The sequence below is a fragment of the Leuciscus leuciscus genome, assembly GCF_965113295.1.
Source record: "Leuciscus leuciscus genome assembly, chromosome: 6".
NCBI classification, from domain to species: domain Eukaryota; kingdom Metazoa; phylum Chordata; class Actinopteri; order Cypriniformes; family Leuciscidae; genus Leuciscus; species Leuciscus leuciscus.
Genome location: NC_138730.1, coordinates 31,253,833 through 31,278,292, shown reverse-complemented (window position 1 = coordinate 31,278,292; position 24,460 = coordinate 31,253,833). Strand labels below are relative to the sequence as shown.

Here is a 24,460-nt window from a genome sequence, read left to right as displayed (position 1 = left end):
CCACCACGCAATTACCACTTCCAAGAGAAGACGTCAGGCTGATGTCACCAGCTTTTATACAAAAGCGATGATTGGGCCAATTATACTTTCCAAAAAGACTCCTTACTATACCTGCTACAGTGACTGCCAAACTATTTAGTGAAAAGCACATGCTAAATCAACTACTGATATTGGACAATTGACATAGATAGGAAGTGCTCCAGACATATTTTACACAAATCATTATCGGATTTTCACAGCCTTAGCTGGATATAATTGCTTAGACTCACGCAGATCTTAAAACCCCTCATCTGACTGAAGACATGCAAAAACTTTTGTTTCTCACTAAGCGCTCAATGACGATGCCTCTTGCAAAAGCAAAGGAAACAGGTGTTCCATGCTGAAGAAACCTGGCATTACACTTAGGTTAAGAAACATTGTGAACATAAGGCCTGGAGATGACCCCTTTGATTTATATTATTATGATACTCCCACTTTATATTATGTGTCTTTAACTACTATGTAATAATATTTGAATTAATAATTTGATACAATGCACTTATTGTGTACATACATATTTTTACATTATATATTAAAAAAAAAAACACCTGCATGTAATTACATCTGTAATTAAGGGATGCTTATGAAATATTATCTTGATAAATTAAGATAAAATCAAATAAATCAACACTTTTGTGTTGAGAACATTCTAGTGTTCATCTCTAATTAATTTCAAAGTGGAAATGCTGATATTTTAATACAAAGACTCAAATAAAGTAAAATTACATAGCAGCAGAAACTCACATGTATGTGGTGTCTGGCTCCAGGCAGCGTATGATCAGCGAGATAGATGAGAGAGGATCAGGGATGTCCCCGAGCATCACACATGGAGATTTGGCCCCGGACATGATGTCATCCACAAAACTCAACATAGTCTCTGGGAAGAGGAGAAAACTTTGTTTAGCGCAAACACACACACACACGTTTACAGGACCTAAAAACCCATTTTGATCTCCCATGATCACCAAACCATTTAAAACATTATGTTTGTTTGTTTTGTTCCAAGTGTTTCTAATGAAATATGATTAATATGTTATAAGGAGACAAGCATGCATGTGCAAGGAAAATAAACATCAGCCAAAACATCTTCTCAGAAAAGCCTCCGCACCATGAACACTGGATGCTGTTTTGCATTAGGATTTCCCTCACCCTGAAAAGCCCTGCCTGACTCTGAACCAGTGCTATGAAAACAAGTGTTTCCCCAATTCCCCTGCTCGCTGGAACACGCTAGAACCTCCCAGAGACGGAGACCCTGTGGTTTGGACATTTCGAGTGGAGGAGATGTTAGTGGTTTGATTTCACACGAGACACGTGACTCAGATCGAGCTGCGAGTGTCAGCCATCTAAAAACCCAAATAAAGAGCCCATACAGAAGTCACCTGTGCTTTGCCTTTCTTATTACAAAGTGGACAGGAAGACTGTTTGCCCAGCTGGCCTGCATGCGTCACAGGACATAAGCACGGGGGCCTTGTGCGCCTTTAATAGCAAAGAGAAACCTCCCGTCCGTGGATGGGGAACCTTTTAAAAGCGGTGGTCACCCTGCCTGTCTTCCTGGAGGCCTCCTCTTTGAAAATACCAGGCTTCTGAGAACATGATGCCAGGATAAACGTGGTGTGTGTGATTATGTGCTTGCTGTCACCAGTAAGTATTTACAGTGCTTGTGGAGAAGACGGTCAATGAACACATGCTCTGACGTTAATGAAAAGTGACATTGTGAGAGACTGCAGCACTTCGGGTCATATTTATCCAGTCATATACAGTTCCACCGACAACAAGCTCTAACATCTCTGTTTTATGTCGAAAAAAGGAGAAATGTAAAAAGGCAATAAAATGTTGATGTGTGTGGAACATTTTGCAAGTGTGTTTTTATGAGATATTTAATTGTGTGCCATTTATGAATAGAGGAAGACATGATGTTTTAAGATTATTTATGTAGAATATTTCAACAGGAATACAGAATGGAAAAAAGTGATGTAGGAAGAGCCTAGCTGTTCACCGTTTTTTTAACCATGTTACAGAAAATACTAAATTATTAAATGTTCATATATATATATATGTGTGTACATATATAATATAATATATATAATTTATCCAAAAATAAAATGGTTTTAAACATTTGAATTATGCTTATGATTTTAAACATATGATTTTAAATGTTCACCGACTCAATATGACCTTGGCAAAGACTGACCAGCACCCTGGCAAACCTGTTGGTGTAGTTCTCAGAAAACAACACAGACGGGGGAAATTTAGGACTTAAAATTTATGATTTGACTTTTCTATGAAAGATTATAAAGAACATTTCTTTGGAAAAGAAGGTAAATCTGATGCATTCAAAGATTTACATTATGGCCGCACTATATTATCAGAATAATTATAGAGCATTACCCTTTTCTTGTTTCTTAAGCTTAAAACATATTATTTGCTCATGCTCATTCCCTCCATTTTAAGTGTCATCATCATGCGTTGGCATGCAAACTTAGTCAAGTTCCCTACAGCAACAGGTCAGCAGGAAAAAGGCTTCTAATAAAACATCCACATAAAAAAACATAGGCATCAGTATCAAGTGTACACAGTGTTTCCATAAGGCACTTCAACAAATGTGTTCCCTGACACTTTAAATCTCTTTGACAAATGGTGATATGAAAATAATAATAAGTTAAATAAATAAAAAATAAATAAATAAAAAGACCTATCAAGATGTCTTCACTTCTTTATCAAACTGAAGCTTTGTCTGACAATAGTTACAAATACAGGTGTCTGGCAAATACGGCTACATTTATGCTCTTTCATCATGTTCCATCCTCTTACCTCAGTCTCATTTTTCAACGGGAAAGACCTGGGTTGACATGACCACACTACGATGTCTGGCTGCCCTCTGTTAAACGTTCATGGGTTTTGACCAAAAACCCTCTCTGATTCTCATTACTTTCTTAAAACATCAAGGCCCAGCCAGGTATAAGGATCGCAGCCTATCCAAGAGAAGTTGCATGACATTTTGGAGAAGAATCTCCCACAATGCTGAAGAAACAATACACATAAGGCCAAAGCAAATCAAAAACTGATGAAAACAAAAACATTTAGACAATCTATCGCCTTACAATCCATAACGCTCTTTAACGTCACAAAACCCTGGGCTTCTTGTAGTACCTAGTCCACTAAAGGAGAGAGAGCGTTTTCACATTTGACTCCTAAACTCTGGAATAGCCTTCTTGATAATGTTAGGGGCTCAGACTCTCTCTCCCAGTTTAAATCTAGATTAAAGATGCATATCTTTAGCCTAGCATTCATATAATGCATCTCCTAACCTTATACAGTTATATCAGATCAAATGCACATGGTTATTCGGTTGTTAAGTCGTGACGTAACCACTCTCCGATAATACTCTTTCCGGGTCCAAAGTCCAGGTCCTCTCTACCTACCTACCGCTTTCGCTAGTGTTTTGGTTATTATTGAGTGTTTTTACAATGCCGCAGTGCTGTGTCCCGTGTCCCGAGCAAACTCACTTCAACCTCGTAAATCTTCTTTTTCATTGATGCCTGGACTCTACCCTTAATTATGCCACCTGAGTGATGAGCTACACTAACCACTCTGTTGGTGTTAAAGGAATTTAAACCCTTTTTGACCGCCAAGGGTGCCTCACTAAGAAGGACGTGATCGTAAATAAATGTACAGGTTCCACCATTGTTATTTCTGGACGAGAGGAGCGCTTGGACCCGGAAAAGGCTAAACGTCACGTGTGACGTCAGACTTAACAATCGGATTCTTGCTTAATGTTATGAACAGCAGCTACGCTAATTATTTTCTATTTGCTTCTCTGTTTTATCTTGGGATGCCCATCCTGAGGTAACTAGAGAGTATGTCAGCTCCAGTTTGGATCCAGCTATTATGAAGACTTCAGATGCCCAACACCTATGAAGAGACGGCGCCAACTCCTGCGAAGACTTCAGATGACGCAAACTCTGAATCAACATGCACCAATGCTACATTTTTCTAAATGTCATAATCATTTGTTAACAAACAAGTATTCATTACTTCAATGAGCTCATTGTTTCTGCATTCAATTATTACATTGTTTAAATTAATCAATTTTTCGCTAACTGTGATTTTGTATATGTACATTTCTGAAATGCAAAACTTAGACAGTTACCTCTGATAACAGATCACTCTAAATTGTAATGTGGACATTTTCTGTAAAGCTGCTTTGAAATGATTTGTATTGTGAAAAGCGCTATACAAATAAATATGAATTGAATGGAAACAGGTCTGTCTATAGTTGTAAATCAAAACTTGAAAATGGCATGTGACTTCCTCAACTATTTGGCAGAAAGGAAACCGTTTGCAGGTCAGTTCAAACATGTGAAGGCACTTTAATTTGGTCTTATGCTGCCTGCTTCTCTACAGAGAATAATACTTACAGTACATGTGGAGGGTGACCATCTATTTGGGAATAACCTGTCCTGGTATGACCTCATACAGGGACTGAACAACAAGTCATTTATTATCCCTCTGATTTATCCAGAATCAAAGAAAATAAATGGGAAGGTCAAATTTACGGAAAAACGCTCAACTTAAAAGCACTTATTGTTTTAAACAGATGTTGGTAGTGAAAGAAAAACAACAACAATATATTTTCTTAAAAGATCTGGCATCTTATATATAATAACCAGCCAACCAATGGGACCATAGACCAAAAGATGATGTCTAACAGAGAGTAACATCTTCAGTAGTTCAAGGCAAGACCACTCTCAACATCTGAGCCAAAGACAACATTCCTCAAACGACTCCTACATTCAGCCTGAGAAACATCAATACCTTGACGCAAGTATCAGATTTGTGCATTACTGAAACAAGATAAATCCACTGCAAAAAAAGAGAACATAAACCTTGACTGAAATGCACGTGTCTATGGTAAATATTGAGCCATCGTGTACAAAAATATTTATTTATCCAATGAAATACTGAGGATTCCATTAAAAACATACAGAGGCAACAGCTGTGGAGTGGATTCATGTGAGCTGCTAGTGTTTTGAGCCTAAAGCTTTTCCACAATGTTTGCCATATGTTTCCCCTAAACTAATTTGTTGCTACTTAGACACATAGACCTTACTGTTTCTGCCCTGCAGTCAACCAGGAAGCTGAAATGTGTATAACTTAAAGAGAAAGACAGAGACAGACAGGTAGAAAGAAAGGAAGGAAAGAAAGACATGAGAAAAGAAAAGGTTACTATTAGAGATTTAAGGAAAGAAAGAAGGAAGAAAAAGAACAAATAAAGGATGCAAGGGAAAGAAAGAAAGAAAGACAGAAAGAACTGTAAAAAGGGAGGAAAGAAAGGAAGGAAGCAATAATAGGAAAGAAGACGGCAAAAAGGAAGGACGTTTCTGAGGCTCTTGGACGCATTGGGACTTTTTTTCTTCCAACTTAGGTAAAATGTACAATTAAAAACTCCAAGATCAAAAAGAAAGAAAGAAAGAAAGAAAGAAAGAAAGAAAGAAAGAAAGAAAGAAAGAAAGAAAGAACTGGAAGAAGGGAGGAAGGAAATAAGTGAGAAAAGGAAGCAATAAAATAAATAGGAAGCGGGAGAAGGAGAAGGAAGGAAGGAAGGAAGGAAGGCAGGCAGAAAAGGAAGTTTCTAAGGCCCTTGGACGCATGGGGACTTTGTTTCTACCAACTTAGGTAAAATTTACAATTAAAAACTCCAAGATCAAAAAGAAAGAAAGAAAGAAAGAAAGAAAGAAAGAAAGAAAGAAAGAAAGAAAGAAAGAAAGAAAGAAGGAAATAAGTGAGCGAAGGAAGCAAGAAAAGAAATAGGGAAGCGGGAGAAGGAAGGAAGGAAGGAAGGAAGGAAGGAAGGCAGGCAGAAAAGGACGTTTCTAAGGCCCTTGGATGCATGGGGACTTTATTTCTACCAACTTAGGTAATTTACAATTAAAAACTCCAAGATCAAAAAGAAAGAAAGAAAGAAAGAAGGGAGGAAGGAAATAAGTGAGAAAAGGAAGCAAGAAAAGAAATAGGGAAGCGGAAGAAGGAAGGAAGGAAGGAAGGAAGGAAGGAAGGAAGGAAGGAAGGAAGGCAGGCAGAAAAGGAAGTTTCTAAGGCCCTTGGACGCATCGGGACTTTATTTCTACCAACTCAGGTAAAATTTACAATAAAAAACTAAGAAAGCAAGAGAAAACAAAAAATCTATTAGTCTTGTGGGAACAGCCTGAGCCTGACCACACATAACGAGGATCTTTTGTTTCTGTTAAACAGGTAAACATTTCAATTAAACATCTCCAAATCCATCACAGGAGCAACTCCATATCCAAAGCGCTGGAAGTTTTACCAGTTCCATTAAACAGCAACGCTCTGGTATCAAACACACGTGGCAGCTCCGCAAAATACTCCACAAACAACATCTGGCCTTCGTTGTCTACTTTGATGAACAGAGACTGAGTGATGGATAAGAACGGTTTGTAATGTATCAATTCTTGGCATTTCTTCCCCAAAAATGATTAACAGACTCGATTTCTCACGTGGAGCATATTGTCTTTTTCAACGAAAAGAGGATATAAAAGGTTAATTGTAGCAGAGGAAAGGTGGGTGTTAGTGCTATGCAGAGTTGGAGTGGATGGGAGTGAAACAAAAACTCTTTAATCTGCATTCATTTTCGTGCAAATATCTTTTGATATAGACGTTACACTTGCCATCTACGTCATAGCGCTGCTAAGAGCTTAGCTGCCGCTCAACTTCGATTAAATTGTGAAACATGCTCTTTCCTACAATTTGATATAATCCCACACTTGACAGAAACCAACAGGTGATAACACTTAGACTCCATGTGCTGTTAAGGTAAGAAAATTGCCTGGAAGACAGATTTATATAATGAACGTGACTAAAGACCGACCACACCAAAGAAAGCACAGAATGAGAAAATATAATGGAAAGCACTCACACAGAACACATTTAAAAAAAGAAAAAAAAGAAGATAAGCAGTTCCAAAACCACAGCAAACATTCCTCCTAAAAGGATTATAAAACATAAAACAAACAAAAACTACTATTAATAAAACGGCAAACCTCTTAATAATAATAATATAATACGTTTATTTATATACCGCCTTTCCAGTGCTCAAGGACACTTTTGTACAATTATAACACCAATAAGGTAGACTTAAGTAATCATAAAACACAACACGATCAAAAACATAACCAAAATGAAAGGGGAACCAACTATAAGTTTGAGTCTGGTATTGAAAAACTAACTAACTAACTGACGAACTAACTAACTAACTACAAAACTGCATCTGACCAATTAGAGTCAAGTAGAAAGCATGGGGATAAGGTGAATATGTAATTGTTGTGATATATAGTGATGTATAGTTTGATGTTAATGATAAACAAGGCAGTATTGTCGGGTGGAGACATGCTCGGCAGCACATGTTGATGGCTCCTGGTCAAATGGGCATTTGACATCTGGGCAGGAAACATATGAAGGAGGGCCTTTAAAGCACAGCTCAAGCCACCTTCATTTCTGTTATATCTGTAGATCAGCAACTGTACATCCTAACAGCATCTGCCTGGACAGAAACCCTGAGGCCCTTGAGTTCCAATAACGGGTGGAGACAACATGTTTTTATGATGAGGAACTCCAAGTATTGCTGGACTTTAATACGATCCTGTTGTTGTTCACTGGATATTATGTCTAGCAATTTGCACAGGTGCAAATGATCACGCACACAGTGGGGTCCATACATCTGAGGTCACATTGAAAATGTGGGATTCGAAATGCAATTAAAAGAAGAAATAAATACAGTAGTCAACATTTTAAGTGGATCAAAAAAGTTAATCAAAGTTGTCCTAAGACAAGAACGGGTTTTGTTAAAAATTCATGTATAACTTTGAGGAAAGGTTTTGATCCACTTCAAATTAGGGGTGGGCGATATGGTAAAAATATCATATCATGATTTTTTTCAGGAAAATCACGATTAACGATTTTATCACGATTCTTTTTTATGTTGGTTTTACTATTTTGTGACTGAGTATCACAGCCAAACTAATGTCCATATTTTAAAAACAAAGCCTTAGGTAACAAAATATAAAATAAAAAAGAATGGCAGATGGGGCGAAGATAAAAAAATATTTGTCATTATTTTCTTTGTTATTAAATATTAAGATCAAAGATACACATTACACACACAACTTAATATACAAATTAAATAAACAGTGCTTTGTTTTCAGCTACAGGTGTATTTAACAGTAGCATTGAAGAAAGTAATTAAATGAACAAATATGAAAATAAAACAAAACATAGACTTCACTGTATAAATTATAAATTGATACTTATTAATGCTACTATTAAAGTTATCAGTCAAGAGCAGTGAGTGATTTTCTCTTTGCATTTTGTTGTTTTATTACAATAAAGGGATAGTTCTCCTAAAAATTCAAATTGTCATAATTTACTCTCTCAAGTTGTTTTAAACTCGAATAAGTTTCTTTCTTCGGTTGAAAATAAAAGTTATTTGAAAGAATGTGACTTCCATAGTATATTTTTCCCCTATGGAAGTCAATGGGGACCAGCAACTGTTTGTATAGCCACATTCTTCAAAATATTAATATTAGAAAAATATTAGAAAATATTACAAGGAAATTAATACAGGCTTGGAACAACATTATAGTGCGTAAATAATGAGATCATTTTTATTTTTGGGTGAACTATCCCTTTAAGGACAAACGGCAGCGTGTTTACTATTACTACTGTCTCTTTAAGAGCTGCGCGCGTCTTTTATACACGCATTTGACAAGCAGATTTTCTCTCAATTTTCTCAAGTTTGCTTTCACTTTAGACATCACCGACTTTGTTTATGTAAACCTTGTATGTATTTGACAGTATTAGTACAATAAGACTCGAAAGATAACTTAGACCGGTATTCAGGCGCTGGTAGACAGGCTTTTAGTGCATGTGAGCTTCACATGTACGCGCTGAGAAGAACAGCGCATCAGCACGCGAATTAAATGTTTAACCGACAAGGCATTAAAGCACATGCAAATTATGAACGTTTGTGAACTGTAGTGTCCCGTTCCGCTGCGTTAACATTTGATCTAAATATATGTCGCGTTGTTCAGTATGTTGGGACAGAGGCACCAGAACAGCAACTGAGAATGCGCGATACTACGATATTTCTTCAAAAGCAGATCGTGGAGACATTTTAATCGTCCACGATCAAAAATCGTCATATCGCACACCCCTACTTCAAATGTTGACTACTGTAGAATGTTTTAGGATGTTTGGGGTTGGTAAAATTTTTATTATTATAATTTTTTTAAATAAAGAAACAAATGCTTTTATTCCACAATGATGCATTAAATTGACGAAAAGTGACAGTAAAGACATTTTTAGGGCCCTATCTTGCACCCAGCTCAATTTACTTTGTACACCGACGCATGTATCATTCGTATTTTGCACCCGCGCACAGCGGACTTTTCCCTCCACAGACGCACGTCGGTAAAATAGGAAATTAAGGCGTGTTCCGGCGTAAACGTTCCCTGATGCTATTTTGCAGTTCCAGAAAACAATTCCGCCAATGACCAGGAAAAACCTAGTCTAAAGTCAGTGGCGCGCTGCGCGTTATTCATATGCTATTTTAAGGGCGCATGCTTGGCCATAATCAAGATAGCGTGTGCACAACGTGCATGCACTTTGCTTATCTCATCTACACACAGACGCAGCAGTTCTCATTTTTAGAAAACCATACACTATTACAAGGAAAAATATTAACACACGAGGGAAATCATTGTTGTGTCCATGAAGATGTGAAAAAAATAGGCATAAATCTAGCTTACACATTTACCCAAATTTTTATACGCCTGTTTAACCGAAGCTAATTTGGGTGGGTTTCTCCCATCCCCATACAATGTCACTTCTCTGTGTTTTACGGCCCTGACCAGAACGTCGGTCACCTTGGCTGTGAACCGCTCCTGCCGTGCGCCTGGCAAATCCGCCGTTATAATAGCATCCGCCATGGAATAAGCGCGCCTGCTTTTAAAGGGAATGTGAGATGTCGCTCTGATTGGTTTATTTCACGTTACGCCCAAACCACACCTATGAGTAATGAAGCTACTTCAGACCAACCCATTTTAGATTTGCATCGGGCACAAGAGTCATTTATCCCGCCGGTATAATAGCAACAGCGCCCACGACCCGCCCACAAAGTTACTTGCGTTTCGCACTTGATACTTGCGTTTCAGATCATTAAAATAGGGCCCTTAATGTTACAAAAGATAAACGCTGTTCTTTTGATATTTCTATTCGTTTCCCAGAAAGAAAGAAAAAAAGCAGCACAACTGTTTTCAACATCAATTTGATATTAATGTTCAATGTTTCAATACGGTATATATTTCAAATATTTTTGGTAAAGCATTTTCACTAGTGGATCCCGGTGCATAATATACCAAAAAACGAACACATAAATTCAAACTTCTATATAAAAATACATATAAAGACATAGACAATGTGTCTGACATGTTGTCATGTCTGACAAATATATGTTACTTAAACAAACTTAAATAAAGACAAATATAAAAGCACCCACCCAAAAGAAAACAACTCATAACACAGAGTTAGATGCCTGTTCAAAAGTACGTGCACACACAGACACATGGATTTGTGTGAGTATGAGTGAATCAGTGTGAGCTGTGCCAGCTTCCGCAGTGCACCTGCTCGGGCTTCAGAACCTGACCCCTCTCACAGACACCGAGAGTGAGATCATCCTCCAGGAGCAGGGCTACGGAAACATTCCTCAGGAGTGAAACTGTGTCTTCCACCTATTCAAGGGAAAAACAACCCCCTTTATTTTTTTTTAGAAGCCCTCGTTTTGCCTGCTGCATGGAGGATAGGTCCCTCTACTTGACTTTGGGAAGTGTGGCACCCGGTTCTTTATGCCAACCGTCTGTTTATGGGTAGGATGTTATGTCCCTCTGACCCTTGAGTAAACCCGGCTATTATATGTGATCAAAATCCTGACATCAGTCTGGTGTTGAAAGCTGTTTGTTTTCACACTGTTTCTGGTCAGGGTGATATGACTGAAGGCAGACTTCCCATTTACTTGGTTCCCACACCACGAGAGAAAAGCAAGAGCTGATGATGTCACGTTGTGTGCCTGATTCCTATTAAGAGCTCTATTAGCATGCAAAGCTGGCAGTCTCACTGTGTGTGTTATTTTATAGCAGACCGGTTTTGAAGTTTTTAGATTTACTAAACTCCTAACACAGTATGTCCAGTAAACACTTTAAAATCCACATAAAGTCCTTTTTTTTCTTCTTTTTTTTTACAGGAATAGTTCAGCCAAAATGAAAATTGTCATTATTTGCTCATCCACAGACAAAAGTAAAATGAGACACAAGGTAAGATGAGCCACACCTCGTTTCTAGGCAGCCGCACACAAAATAAAGCACTGGACACCATTTTCAGGAAGAGACAATCATTTCATTATATACATAGTAAAGGAAAGCATATGGCAAATGTGGCTTGTGTAATTTATTGCCAGAAATGTGATTTTTCCCTTTCCAAGTGAATTCCCAGCATGTCCAATGATTTAGAGAAAACTGTAGTACCTGTAGGAGCATTTTCAAACACGTATGAGTTTAGTTTTCACTCTAATAACTAAACAGTTGGAAAATTACAAACTAATAATAAATAGCATGGTGACTGCACTGTATTCCAAGTCTCCTGAAGTCAGATGAGAAACAGACAACAATTTAAAGGGATACTTCACCTCTGGAAAGATGAATGTGTATTTAAAATGGGTCATTTATGTAGAAGAAATGTGAAATAATTTTTGAATTTGGAGCTTTCTAGACTGAGAAAAGTCAGAAAATGTATTTTTGGCTTATGTGGATGAAAGACAACAACTCCCAGAATGCACTTGCTTCGCTGCCCTAGGAGGTCACTCCCAAGCCACGCCTACCGGTAAGAGAGCGCAGTTTAAAACAACAAGACTAGGCTACTAGTGAGTCTCCGTGACGAGTCTGATTTCGAGATTGCCCAAAATGTCCGGGATTCGGCTTTTGCGTTTTACAGTCGCCATTCATTATGTTTACTGTGGCGAGCAGGACGAGACTGAGGGCCGTGGGAGAATGATGAGAGGCCAGTGGCGTGATTACTGAGACGCACCGGTCTCGTATCTCTCACGGAGGAGCGGGAATTTTCTTAGCAATGTTAAAACGCACATCAACCGATCACTTGTTTAGCATTCATGTAAATTGCCGATTCACCAATCGGAATGAATTCAGTTAGATTGAAACAAAAGGTGTGCATGTAAACAATGAATGGCGACTGCAGAAAGCAAAAGCCGAATCCCGGACATTTTGGAAGATCTCGACGGCCGGACATGTCCGGGAAAAATAGGATGGTAACCCCTACTACTCAACTTTCTCCTACTACTCAGCTTTCTCCACAGAACAAGAGCCTGCTAGCTTAGCTTCCAAAAAAAAAAAAAGGCAGACACTATGTGTACATTCTGTGAGTGAGATCCCACCCTCTATGGGCGGGTTGAAACATGCGGGACAGTCCCTACTACTGGCTGTAGTCTTTAGCCTCTGGCCAAAAAATCCTCTGATGACGCAAAATGACGATTTTTGCGTCATCTGAGGATTTTTTCCAGACAAAAAATACATAAATCTCTCGTCTCAGGGGATGTGAGGGTGTAAAGCACAGTAATTCGAAAATAATACAGGTTTTCTACTAATACAAAGCTTAATGCTAAATCCTGAAGTATCCCTTTAAGCTGTTGTTCACTGATAATCTTCAACAATCAAGCACCGTGTCGAGTTAAACTTAAGAACCAGATCAATAGAATAAATCATTCTTTTGAACCGAATCTTTTCACCCAATTTATCCATTTCACAAATGAAACTGTAATCTAAGATTATCAGTGAATAATGATGGATATGTGACAGGCATGATTATGAACTGCCTTTGGAAATGATCTGTGTGAAGATTCTTCTAACTAATCCTTGTGTGTTCCACGGGGGAAAAATATATATAACAAAATATAGGTTTATAACAACATTTGGAGATTGAACATTTGAATATCATTTTGCATGACTTTTATAGCCACACTGAAAGCAACAATGGAAATTCACCTCAAAATCAATCAGAATCGATTAAAATGAAACAAACACATTCAGGGCCCTATTTTAACGATCTAAGCGCATGGTCTAAAGCGCAGTGCGCGAGTTTAATGATGGGAAAAATGGTCGGCGCAAACGGCGCATGGTCTAAAAGGGTTGTCCCTATTTTCTTAATGAGTAATGGGTGTGTTTTGGGATTTATGTGCGTTAAACCAATCAGAGTCTCATCTCCCATTCCCTTTAAATGCCAGTTGTGCTTGCGCCATGGCAGATTCACTATTTACATGACGGAATTTGATAGTGGAAAGACCGAAGCCGTCTCCAGAGCGCAAACGGATCTGCTCGTGCGCAAGGTAAAAGTGCGCAAGCAGACCATCTACGGGACAAGCCGGATTCCACCATATCTTTATGTACACAATAATAATCGTTTACATTGTAATCCTTTTATTTTAAATATTTGGCATGTTTGTGTGCTGCTGTACGTGTGTGTTTAATAAGCAGAGTGTGCGCGCGTTGTGGACCCGCCTATAGCCTTGGCATTACTAACGCTCTTTAAATAACCAAAAAAATATTGCGCCATTGACTTTAGACCAGGTTTCAGTTGGTCAATGGCGCAGTCTATTTCTGTTGCCTCAAAATAGCAACGTGCCAACAATGCGCCAGAACACACCTCGTTTTCAGACCAGCACGCCCATGGGTGCACAAATGGGCGCAAATGCATTTGCTATTTAAACAACGTGGCACAGGACGTGAAAATAATAACTGCGTCGGACTGAAACTAGCAAAAAACACTTGCATTCCGATTGACGCTGCATTGCGCCGGGTGTAAGATAGGGCCCTCAAATTGTGAACTCAATGTGAACAAACAAAGTGCATTCTATGACACTGATTGTTTCAGTCACTCAGTATGTATATTTCATCGTGTTAAAATATTTATGTTTTGATTTTGATTATGTATTTTTCAAATTTGTTGCGCTTGCAGAGAGACTCCGCCCCCACAAGCTCTTCTTTTCTCATAGTCGTGTCGCATCTGGTGTAGACAGACAAATAGCTTGTCATTGTAATCTTATTGCATCGCATCTGGTTAGGCCGTTGTGTGAGACATCGCAAAAAATCTTCTTTTCAGAGTCACAGAAGACTATGTACATTCACAGATTTGGAACAACAGTAAATGAGTTCAGGTAATCAACCAATCAGGACAAGAGGAAGCCGGTATAAATACCTCTGAAATCCCTCACCTCTGTCTTATGACAGTTTCACAGCATCCCTCCACCACCTCATCACTTCACTCTTGGCTGGTTCTATCCCAGTCAAAAGAGGGGAGTACTCTGGGTTCGGGCCTAATTCCGAGCTCGGAGCCCTCTCCCGGACAGCACGCCAAATGCGCATAAATTACTACATCTGATTTCATGTACGTGTGAACTCGTGAAACATGGGTTTGCAATGACTTGCAAGTTACAGCCTCTGTTTTTTTTTTTTTTAAAGCAAACGAAGGACAGCCATGCACGAGATGAGAAAATCCCTCATGTTACTTATGAGACCTTACAAATCAAAAGAGGTTTTATAATCAGTTTTCTGTCAGCCTGAAGTACATTCAGAACCTTCCAGGCTGAAAAGTTGCTGGTTCTGGCCAACTTTAAATCCAGGGCTCGTAAAGAACAAGACGTTACCTCTACGGATAAAGAGGAAAATGCAGAAACACTTATACATATCTGGATTGCAGCAGGATCTCTACGATCATCTCCTCATCAATCTCATTTTCACTATACCACATTTGGACTTCATTTAACATGGTGTTCTTTTCTGCTTTAATAGCCACAACGTGTCTGAAGTCCAACTTGGACAGGGCAACAACAAAGGTGGGGAAAGACAGGAAATGGGCATGTCTTTAAAGCGAATGAGGGGAATGGATGAAGATAGAGGAAGATATAACAGGAAAGCCAAAGGTTGTCATGGTTTTTTCTTTTATTTTATTTTTTATTTTTGAGCTAATGATACAGCTGTAAGCCTGACATAATTTACAAACAGTACAAACAAGGATGTAGCAACTAAGAGGAAAGTATCATCATATTTCGGAAGCTTCATTTTTCTTGACCACAGTTCCAGAGTAACTTGCCACATATAACAACTTTAAGACCAAACAGAAGCATTATCCAAAAGATGTCAAAGCACAAGCTGTTAAGCATTCAATTTCTCTCTCTCTTTGAAGGGGACCTCTTAAGCAAAATTCACTTTTATATTGTTTTTGAACATAATTATGTGTCTGCAGTTGTGGTAAAAATCCATCCACTTCGTTTGTTATTTTCCCACCATAAATAATGAAACAGTTAGTGTTGGGTCCGAGTCCACCTTTGTCAAGTCCAAGTCGAGTCCAATTCCTTACCAATCAAGTCCGAGTCCAAGTCCGAGTTCAAAGGGGCCCGAGTCGGACTTGAGTCCAAGTCCTTAACATCCGAGTCCGAGTCGAGTCCGGCCGAGTCCACAAAGATTTCAATGATTTGAAATTGACCTTTCACAAAGACCCGCCCCTCTTAGTTACTGTTGCTACGTCCGACAAGCCATTCCGCTCTCACTCCACACATCATGTTCTCACACAGTGAAAAATATATTGCGGAGCAAAGAGGATACTGACAATGCGCCAACAGACAAGACAGAGCAGGATCCTTTTGTTATAAAATAAAGTCTCAGCTTTAAAATTGTGTCATTTTTGTGAAATTCAAACAATAAATACCATTTTGTGGCGCTTTAATGTGTAGCGCCTAAGTTCAAGCAGCATGTGAACTGATCATCTATTTTAGTTATAGCACGAATTAAACATGAATAAACATTAGAACTGCAAAAAGATGTCAATACACACCTTTTGGTTTTGGTTGGGTTTGTTTGTCAGACAAAAATGGTGGATATCTGCATTATGATTGGTCACATTATTTCAGAATCTGCAAGGTAATGCTCAAGAATGCAACACGATGCATTAAGAGCCAGGGGTAAACGTTTGAGCAAGAAAATGGTGAAGGTGTACATTTTTCTTATTTTCTTTTACATGTTAATATCTTATTTAGCCTCTAAAGGGCAGTACTAAATTAATTAATTACTAACAATAATAAAAATTTACACCAATTTACATGCCCTGGCTCTTAATGGATGTTTCCTTCTTGAGCATCACTGAATGTTTGCAGCGTTTGTAATAGTTGTGTCTGAGTCCCAGTGTGAAAATATGGATCTCAAAATCATACAATCACTGCTAGTAAGGAGTCAAATATGCAGAAGATGCTGGAAAAGCAAATAATGTGCAGGAGCTGGAGGATTTTTCTGAAGACCATTGGGCAGTTTAACTGTTCGGGACAAAAAAGGGACTAATGAACAACCATTACAAAAAAACAAACAAAAAAACAGTTAATATGTAGTTTGTCTTGTGGCTATACTTAAACATCTGTAATGTGAAAAAGCTTTTTCAGGGCAGTAAAAAAAAAAAAAAAAAAACATTTTGGAGGTTCTGCAAGGTGTATGTAAACTTATGACTAAATTGTAACTGTAACAAAAATAATAACATTATTAGACGCCAAAATATTGCTATGGTTATCACGTTCTCATGTTGCTATGGTGCATGCAATTTCATGACTCATAGGACTATAATTTAGCGGGTTCACTCCCACATTTAAATGCGGGTATCACTCCTTAAACTTTACACTGTGAACGGTGCATATGGAGCTAGAATTGTGTCTTTATTACATGCGATACAATAAATGATCTGAGAGAAAAAAAAAAAGTTTGAGAGAAAAAGTTATCACACTGATAGCAAAAAAAGCATTTCATGAGAGAAAAAAGAATATTTGAGAGAAAAAGTTTTCATACCAATAGCAAAAAATTATAATATTTGAGACTAAAAAAAGTTTTGAGAGAAAGTATTTTCTAATAGAACAAAAAAATATAAATGTAAAAAAAAAAAAAAAAAATTCTGAGAAAAAAACTCTCTCTCAAAATACTTTGAAAAAACTCTCAAATATATATATTTTTGCTATCAGTGGGAAAACATTCTCTAAAAAAAAAAGTGTTTCTCTCAAAACGCTTTTCTTTGCTCTCGATGCAATTTCTTGCTTTTGTGTCAGGATTTTGCTTTTGCTGTGAAAATTGTGTCATGGGCGGGGCCACGTTCCTATTGGCCAGTCGGGTGAGCATCGTCTGGTCTTGGGAGTCGAACTGAATCATTACACCATTGTTCGGTTCACCGGCATAGATGCCGCCTCTGCCTTAGTTGAGCATAATAAACAATATAATACACATTCATTCATGAATATGAGTGCTATTTTTTAATGTTTAATCTTCAGTGATGCTGAACTTGCTCAGCCAGCTACCCATCGAGTTGTGTGTGTCATCATCTTACCCATACGCGTAGGAGCTTCAAAATGTAAGTTTTGTTTGAGAGAAACACTTTTTTTTTTGAGAAAATGTTTTCCCACTGATAGCAAAAAAATATATATTTGAGAGTTTTTTCAAAGTATTTTGAGAGAGATTTTTTTTCTCAGAAATAATTTTTTTTTTTTTACATTTATATTTTTTATGTTCTATTAGAAAATACTTTCTCTCAAAACTTTTTTTAGTCTCAAATATTATTATTTTTTGCTATTGGTATGAAAACTTTTTCTCTCAAATATTCTTTTTTCTCTCATGAAATGCTTTTTTGCTATCAGTGTGATAACTTTTTCTCTCAAACTTTTTTTTTTCTCTCAGATCATTTATTGTATCGCATGTAATAAAGACACAATTCTAGCTCCATAGGTGCACTGGTCCTCTAGAAGCATGAAAAACAAAACTATTATTTAGATTGTCATTAGCGCCCCCTTTAAGCCACTTACTTACCGCGTTCTGCACTCTCACCAAAACTCTTGTCATAAACTGAAGTTGTCCGCACTGCACAGTGAATCTCTTATTTACATCGCGTCTAGACTTTGTTGTTTATGAGGGGATTTGCGCTTATTCTGAGCATACATTTTAAGCGAATTCTCCGCATAGAGATAGAGCGCATTTAGGCCACGCCCACACCGGGGGGGGGGAAACAAACCAACCGTCCCCATTGACTTTGCATTGCGAGAGGCTGCCTCCTTGTCATTTCTTGCTTCTAACAAAAGACAGAAAAATGCCTAAAAGCTGCTGTGTGACAAGGTGTACAGCAAAGAAGCTAAAAAAAACAGAAATAAGTTTTTATTAGCTCTCGACCCCAAAAAACGAGTGCTTAGGACATAAAAGTGGATACAGGCAGTTGAGACAGAGCGTCACGTGTCTCATTACTCTGAAAACTAACGTACGTCCGCTGGAGGAGAACGTAATCGGCAACACAGGATAGTTTATCTTACAGAAATATAATATATAAAACTGACATTTGGATATTTGACTCACCAGTGACCAAATGTTTAACTTACTGCACACGTAGTGTATTTTTAGTGCATACTGAGTGTCAAGATCCCACAATTTACCCATTCGTTCCAGCCTGTATCCACTTTTATGTCCTCAAACGCTCGTTTTTTGGGGTCGACAGCTTATGAAAACTTATTTCTGGGTTTCTTAGCTTGTTTGCTGTACACCTTGTCACATAGCAGCTTTTAGGCATTATTCTGTCTTTTCTTAGAAGCAAGAAATGACAAGGAGGCAGCCTCTCGCAATGCAAAGTCAATGGAGACGGTTGGTTTGTTTTCCCCCTTGGTGGGCGTGGTCTTCAGATTATGACGCGTTGCGCTCTGTCTCTATGGTGACTCTAAAATGCCTTTGATTGGCCACTGCGTTCATGCGCGTAATATACATGACTGTGATTGGCTACAATGCTCAACGCTGAAACAACACAATGTAAGTAGTTTCGTTTCGTTTTTGAATAATATTGTGTCCTCCAGTGCCCGGACTCGACTGTACTCGGCAAATTTTCAGAGTCTAAAATGTCCGAGTCCGTGTCAAGTCCGAGTACAAATTCACCCGAGTGCGTGACAAGTCCGAGTTCATTCAAAAGTCCGGACTCGAGTACCCCAACTCTAGAAACAGAATGTCTCAAAATGAGCGAATGTGAAGCCCCGCCCACGACTCTGCCCTATTAGCTTAGCACCTTTTCTCAGAGAGAGAGTTGCGACACTCTCTTGCTGCGTTCCAGTCCAAAATTGTCATGCCCTTCACTCGCTAACTTCCCTCCGTCTCGTTAACTCGGATGTACGTCATTGCTTACGTTGCACGAGTGCCCACTACTGGCGGAAACTGCAATGGGCTGAACTGGAACGTCCTATGCTGCGTTACAGTCCAAAATTGTCATACCCTTCACTCGCTAACTTCCCTCCATCTCGTTCACTCGGATCTACGTCATTGCTTACGTTGCACGAGTGCCCACTACTGGCGGAAACTGCGGCGGGCTGAATTGGAACGTCCTAAGCCCTTGATCACTTGGAATCAGCTAAGGAGTTGATCTATTATTATTTATTTATTTTCTTTAAGAATTTGTTTAATGCAGCACCCAAATGTATATAGGTGTGTTTGGGTTGTTTTAAATTAAAAAATATATAATTAATATATCATAGAGTTGTCTGTTGTGGTGGTGATTAGACGAGATATGTGGTGACGTCACAATCGTACTGCATTGTGGGACATATAGGTGCCTGAAGTGTACATTTGAAGTAGACTCGCTCCCTCTGTCAAAATCGAGGGAACGAGGGTCTGTCCATATAAACTTCCCTCGTCCACTTCACGAAGTGGAACGCACTTCAAAATGGCGGCAGGGATTTCCCCAAGGGGAAGTGCTTAGGGAAGTTCGCAAGTGCGTGTCTAAAAGTGGACTGGAACGCAGCCCTAAGCCCTTGATCACTTGGAATCAGCTATGGAGTTGATTTATTATTTAAAAAAAATTCCCTTTAATAATTTGTTTAATTCAGCATCCAAATGTATATAGGTGTATTTGGGTTGTTTTAAATTAAAAAATATATATAATTAATATATCATAGAGTTGTTTGTTGTGGTGGTGATTAGACGAGATTTGTGGTGACGTCACAATCGTACTGCATTGTGGGACATATAGGTGCCTGAAGTGTACATATGAAGTAGACTCGATCCCTCGGTCAAAATCGAGGGAACGAGGGTCTGTCCATATAAACTTCCCTCGTCCACTTCACGAAGTGGAACGCACTTCAAAATGGCGGCAGGGATTCCCCCAAGGGGAAGTGCTTAGGGAAGTTCGCAAGTGCGTGTCTAAAAGTGGACTGGAACGCAGCCCCTGATGTCGCCGCTATGGCTGTCACGTGGTTCATGTAAGCCCCAATAGTTCCAAAACATACGCTGGCTGTCATGTTCTTCTATGGGACAGACAGCAGCGATTGCATTATTGAACGGTATATCAAATAAAACACACACCCAATTACTTTTTCATTTATAATGAGCGCATAAGCGCTAACTCAGCCAACACGTCACATAATGAAAAGTTAGTATATCCCAAAAATTCTATTAAATAAAATTTGCTATAAAGGTGAGATGATTTACAACATGGTATAATAAATGATCTGTGGGGTATTTTGAGCTGAAACTTCACAGACACATTCCAGGGACACCTGAGACTTAAATTACATCTTGTAAAAAGGGGCATAATAGGTATCATTTAATTAAAATAATAATAATAATAATAATAATAATAATAATAATAAATAATATTGTGTAATAATAATAATTAAATTTAAAAGAAATGTTTTCTATTTTAATATATTTTAAAATGTTATCCCTGTGGTGGCAAAGTTGAATTTTCAGCAGCCATTACTCCAATCTACTGTCACATGATCCTTAAGAAATCATTCTAATATGATGATTTGGTGCTCAAGAAATATTTCTTTATATTATCAATGCTGAAAACAGTTGAGCTCTTTAATATTTTTGTAGAAACTGTGATTCTTTTTTTTCAGGATTCTTTGATGAATAGAAAGTTCAAAAGAACAGCATTTGTTGGAAATAGAAATCTTTTGTAATACTGTAAATGTCTTTATTGTTACTTAAAAACTTAAAATATACACTGTAAAAAATTTCTAACCTCTCCAAGTCAAAATTTTCTAGTGACTGGTCACATCTAAATTTTTAAATTGGCCCAAGTGCAATTTTTGTTGCAATAGTCTGTTAACATTGGCTCAGTGAGAAATTATACGTCAGACTAATTGAAAAATGTTTGACTTGGGGATGTACTTTTTTTTTTACAGTGTAATAATAATAACCCCCCACATCCTCACGTTTACCATAAGACAAGTTGAATTATAATTATTAGATACCCAAGTGCCATTATTGTTGCATCAGATATACAGTAGTTATTAGTTAGCTACACTTATACTACAGTCTTGTACTAGCAGTAGTTGTCCCTCTGTGTTGACCGAGGATCACGATTCTTGTCAGGAAGGAAACTAGAAGCAAAGGGGAAGTGCCCTGGATTAAAATGTTCTGGTGTTCATCCAAAGTTATTTAACATATGCCCATTTTTGCTTCATCCTGAAAGGCTTAAATCCTAATCATTACCAGAATCAACTCTTGCCATGGTTCTGCCCTTCTCTTGCTTCAAGGTGGTCTTTCTCATTGTATTTAAAACACTTCACAGTTTAAGCTGTGAGCAGATCAATCAATCATTGAATATGTCTGGCGCATACAAAACACAGCATTTTCTGGGAGCCACATGTGTGTCTCACGTCCTTGTGAAGCACAGCAAGTCCAGTATCAAGACCTGTTTTCAAGGCCTTCTGAAGAACCATTGATCATCTATGTGAAAAATCGATTTCAATTCTTGCCTAAAGTGGAATAAAATCTCTGGCGCTGGTATAGAGCACAGTAAATACCGAAGTACGAAGACCAGGGGGACTCGAAGGGTGAAAAGCGCAACTTTAGAGTATAGCACAGGGCAGAGTGAGGTGGGCTTCTATTTGGCATGCCAGGCAAAGAGGAAAGAGGGCCATTCACATTAAGACATATTCAATCTACTCAGCAATCCCTGGCAGAACAATAACATGGTCCTCATCCAGCAACATGATAAATATGGCTTAGAATGTACATACATTCACCCTGATTGGGGTGAGTGTTTTTGATGTTCATGGATAAATCCCATGTGATGTCTATTATGCCAAAGATAGAGATGTGAGACACATATTGACTTAATATTCACCTCAAGGTGTTTCATTCTTTCAAAATTACACAAATACATCACTGTCTATAACCTAAAAAATGGAGAAAGCACAACATGGAGGGTATTTCAGATCATATTGCAGGGTTATTTCAGATTATTCTTTATTTAAAGGTCAAATGGGATACTTTATACAGACCTCATAGTGATTAAAGCACAAAATATAGGCAATATGTAACAATTATCAGGCCACAGTGAATGAAATCAACTGTATATAGTGAGAGGTGGGCAGTTTACATTGAATTCAGACTAAAATGCTCTATCTTGGTTTCATCTGACCAAAAAAAATCTGGTCCCATGACACAAATGGCAAACTCTAGATGTGCCGTCACTTGTTCATTTTAGTAATGGCTTCTTGCATGCTTCCCCTCCCTCATGATCCGGCTGACTAGTCCACCTTTATCTGCTTTCTTCTACTGAACTCTGAAGTTACTGTTAATCAAAGTGACCATTGGCTTCTCTCATGGTTTTGTCTTAAATGATCACCCTGTCTAGGGAGTTTCTTTGCCTTCTGATGTGGCTTCCATTCCCTGATAATAGGACCAACAGCGCCAACTGAAACATCTAGAGACTTGGGTAAAGTCTCTGAATTTATGCATTTGTTTTACTTTCCCTCTGGAATGGTATTTAATCTTAATTTTAACAGCCATCCCTCAGATTTATAACACTTAACTGTAGGGCTTTTCTCAATAAATTGTGGTGGTTATTTTAATCTACAGGTACATTTTAAGGCAACTGTGTGAGAGGTTTTATTGTACAATCAAAGCCTCAACATAAGAGGAACTGAATATCTTTAGAAAATATGAATGCATTTTTATTCCATTGTTTTATTATTGTCAACATAAAATGTGGTCACAATTTGGTGGTTCAGTCTTTCAAATTCAATTAAAATTAATTTATATTTCAAATATTCATGAGCAGTCAGTTGTCATTATCGTACATAAACCTTGGCAGGGTAATCAGGACCCCAGCATGAGGCAAAGGGATCTTGTATCACCCCGAAGGGGTTTAATTTGTGATAATGACTGGCTGAATGTACATTATCCCGCTTATTACACAGCTACTTCCCAAATAAATGGGTATTGTTTCTCTTTTTTGGTCTTTTAGCCTTTATTGAGGCAGACAGGAATATGAGGATTTTATATATCCCAAATGTTTTGTATAAGCTCATATTATAATTGATTTACCTGTCTCAACTTTGGAGTGATCAGTCCGCTCTGTCACCTTCTCTTGACTGATGAGGTAATCAACAATTCTCACTCCGATTGGTGGCTCTGCATGATTCCATTCTATGATGATCAGTGAACTGCTGGGTTCATATGAATGGGATAGCTTGAGCCTGACAAGAGTATAAAATAAACATAGAACATTTATGACTTAAAGTTTGACCAGGATCTGAAATTTTACTTTGAATCCTCATTTTAGCCATTTATGCTAAGGATATTCAAACTGTAAATTCCAAGAACTCACATAGGTTGAGGCAGAGGAGCACAGGTCGGGAGTCCGTCTGTGCCAAAGGCACTGGAATCACATCGACACCAGTCATCAATAACATCACCTTTAGCAGAGCACCACAGTAAACTCATCATGGCCTCCTGCAGAGCCTGCATGATAAGGCAAAGATGCAGAACATGTTAAAAGTTTGAATTTAATAACCTATTAATCTTCCTCCACTAGAGTGCAGCATCTACCTGGATGATGCATTAGCATATAAACTAACCTTAAAAAAAACCTAACATTTTCTCTAACCTTAAACCTACCAATCATAGAACAATTTCTGCATTTTTTACATTTTCAAAAAACATCACGTACACTTAGTATGATTTATAAGCTGTTTTCCTCATGGGAACAAAAAATGTCCTCAAAAGGACAAGGATGTTGTAATTCACCATCTTTGTGAGGACATTTTGTCCGCATAATGTTTACCTGAACCACACACACTCACAATATATATGTATATGTATATATCTTTGCAGCCTAATCTTTAATCAAACTGCATTAACTTTCCATTCCTCTGAAACAACATTGCCTTTCCCTTACAATGTATGAAGAGACAGAGAAGAAAATTAGATGAATTCTTAAATTACATTATAAAATACATTAAAATAGAAAACAATTACATTATAATAATAATTCACAATTA

The 24,460-nt window shown here is 38.0% G+C and overlaps 1 protein-coding gene across 3 annotated transcripts in view; it reads right to left on the bottom strand.

Annotated features, from left to right (window-relative positions):
• Positions 1-24,460, bottom strand: part of astn1 (astrotactin 1) — a 247,725-nt gene that overhangs the window by 11,960 nt on the left and 211,305 nt on the right. For all 3 annotated transcript variants that reach the window (XM_082172607.1, XM_082172608.1, XM_082172609.1), the window contains 3 exons: positions 23,788-23,921; positions 23,505-23,656; positions 784-916 (listed from right to left, as the gene is read on the bottom strand). In XM_082172607.1, coding sequence (XP_082028733.1) covers positions 784-916; positions 23,505-23,656; positions 23,788-23,921 — 419 coding nt within the window. The remainder of the gene's footprint in view (positions 1-783; positions 917-23,504; positions 23,657-23,787; positions 23,922-24,460) is intronic.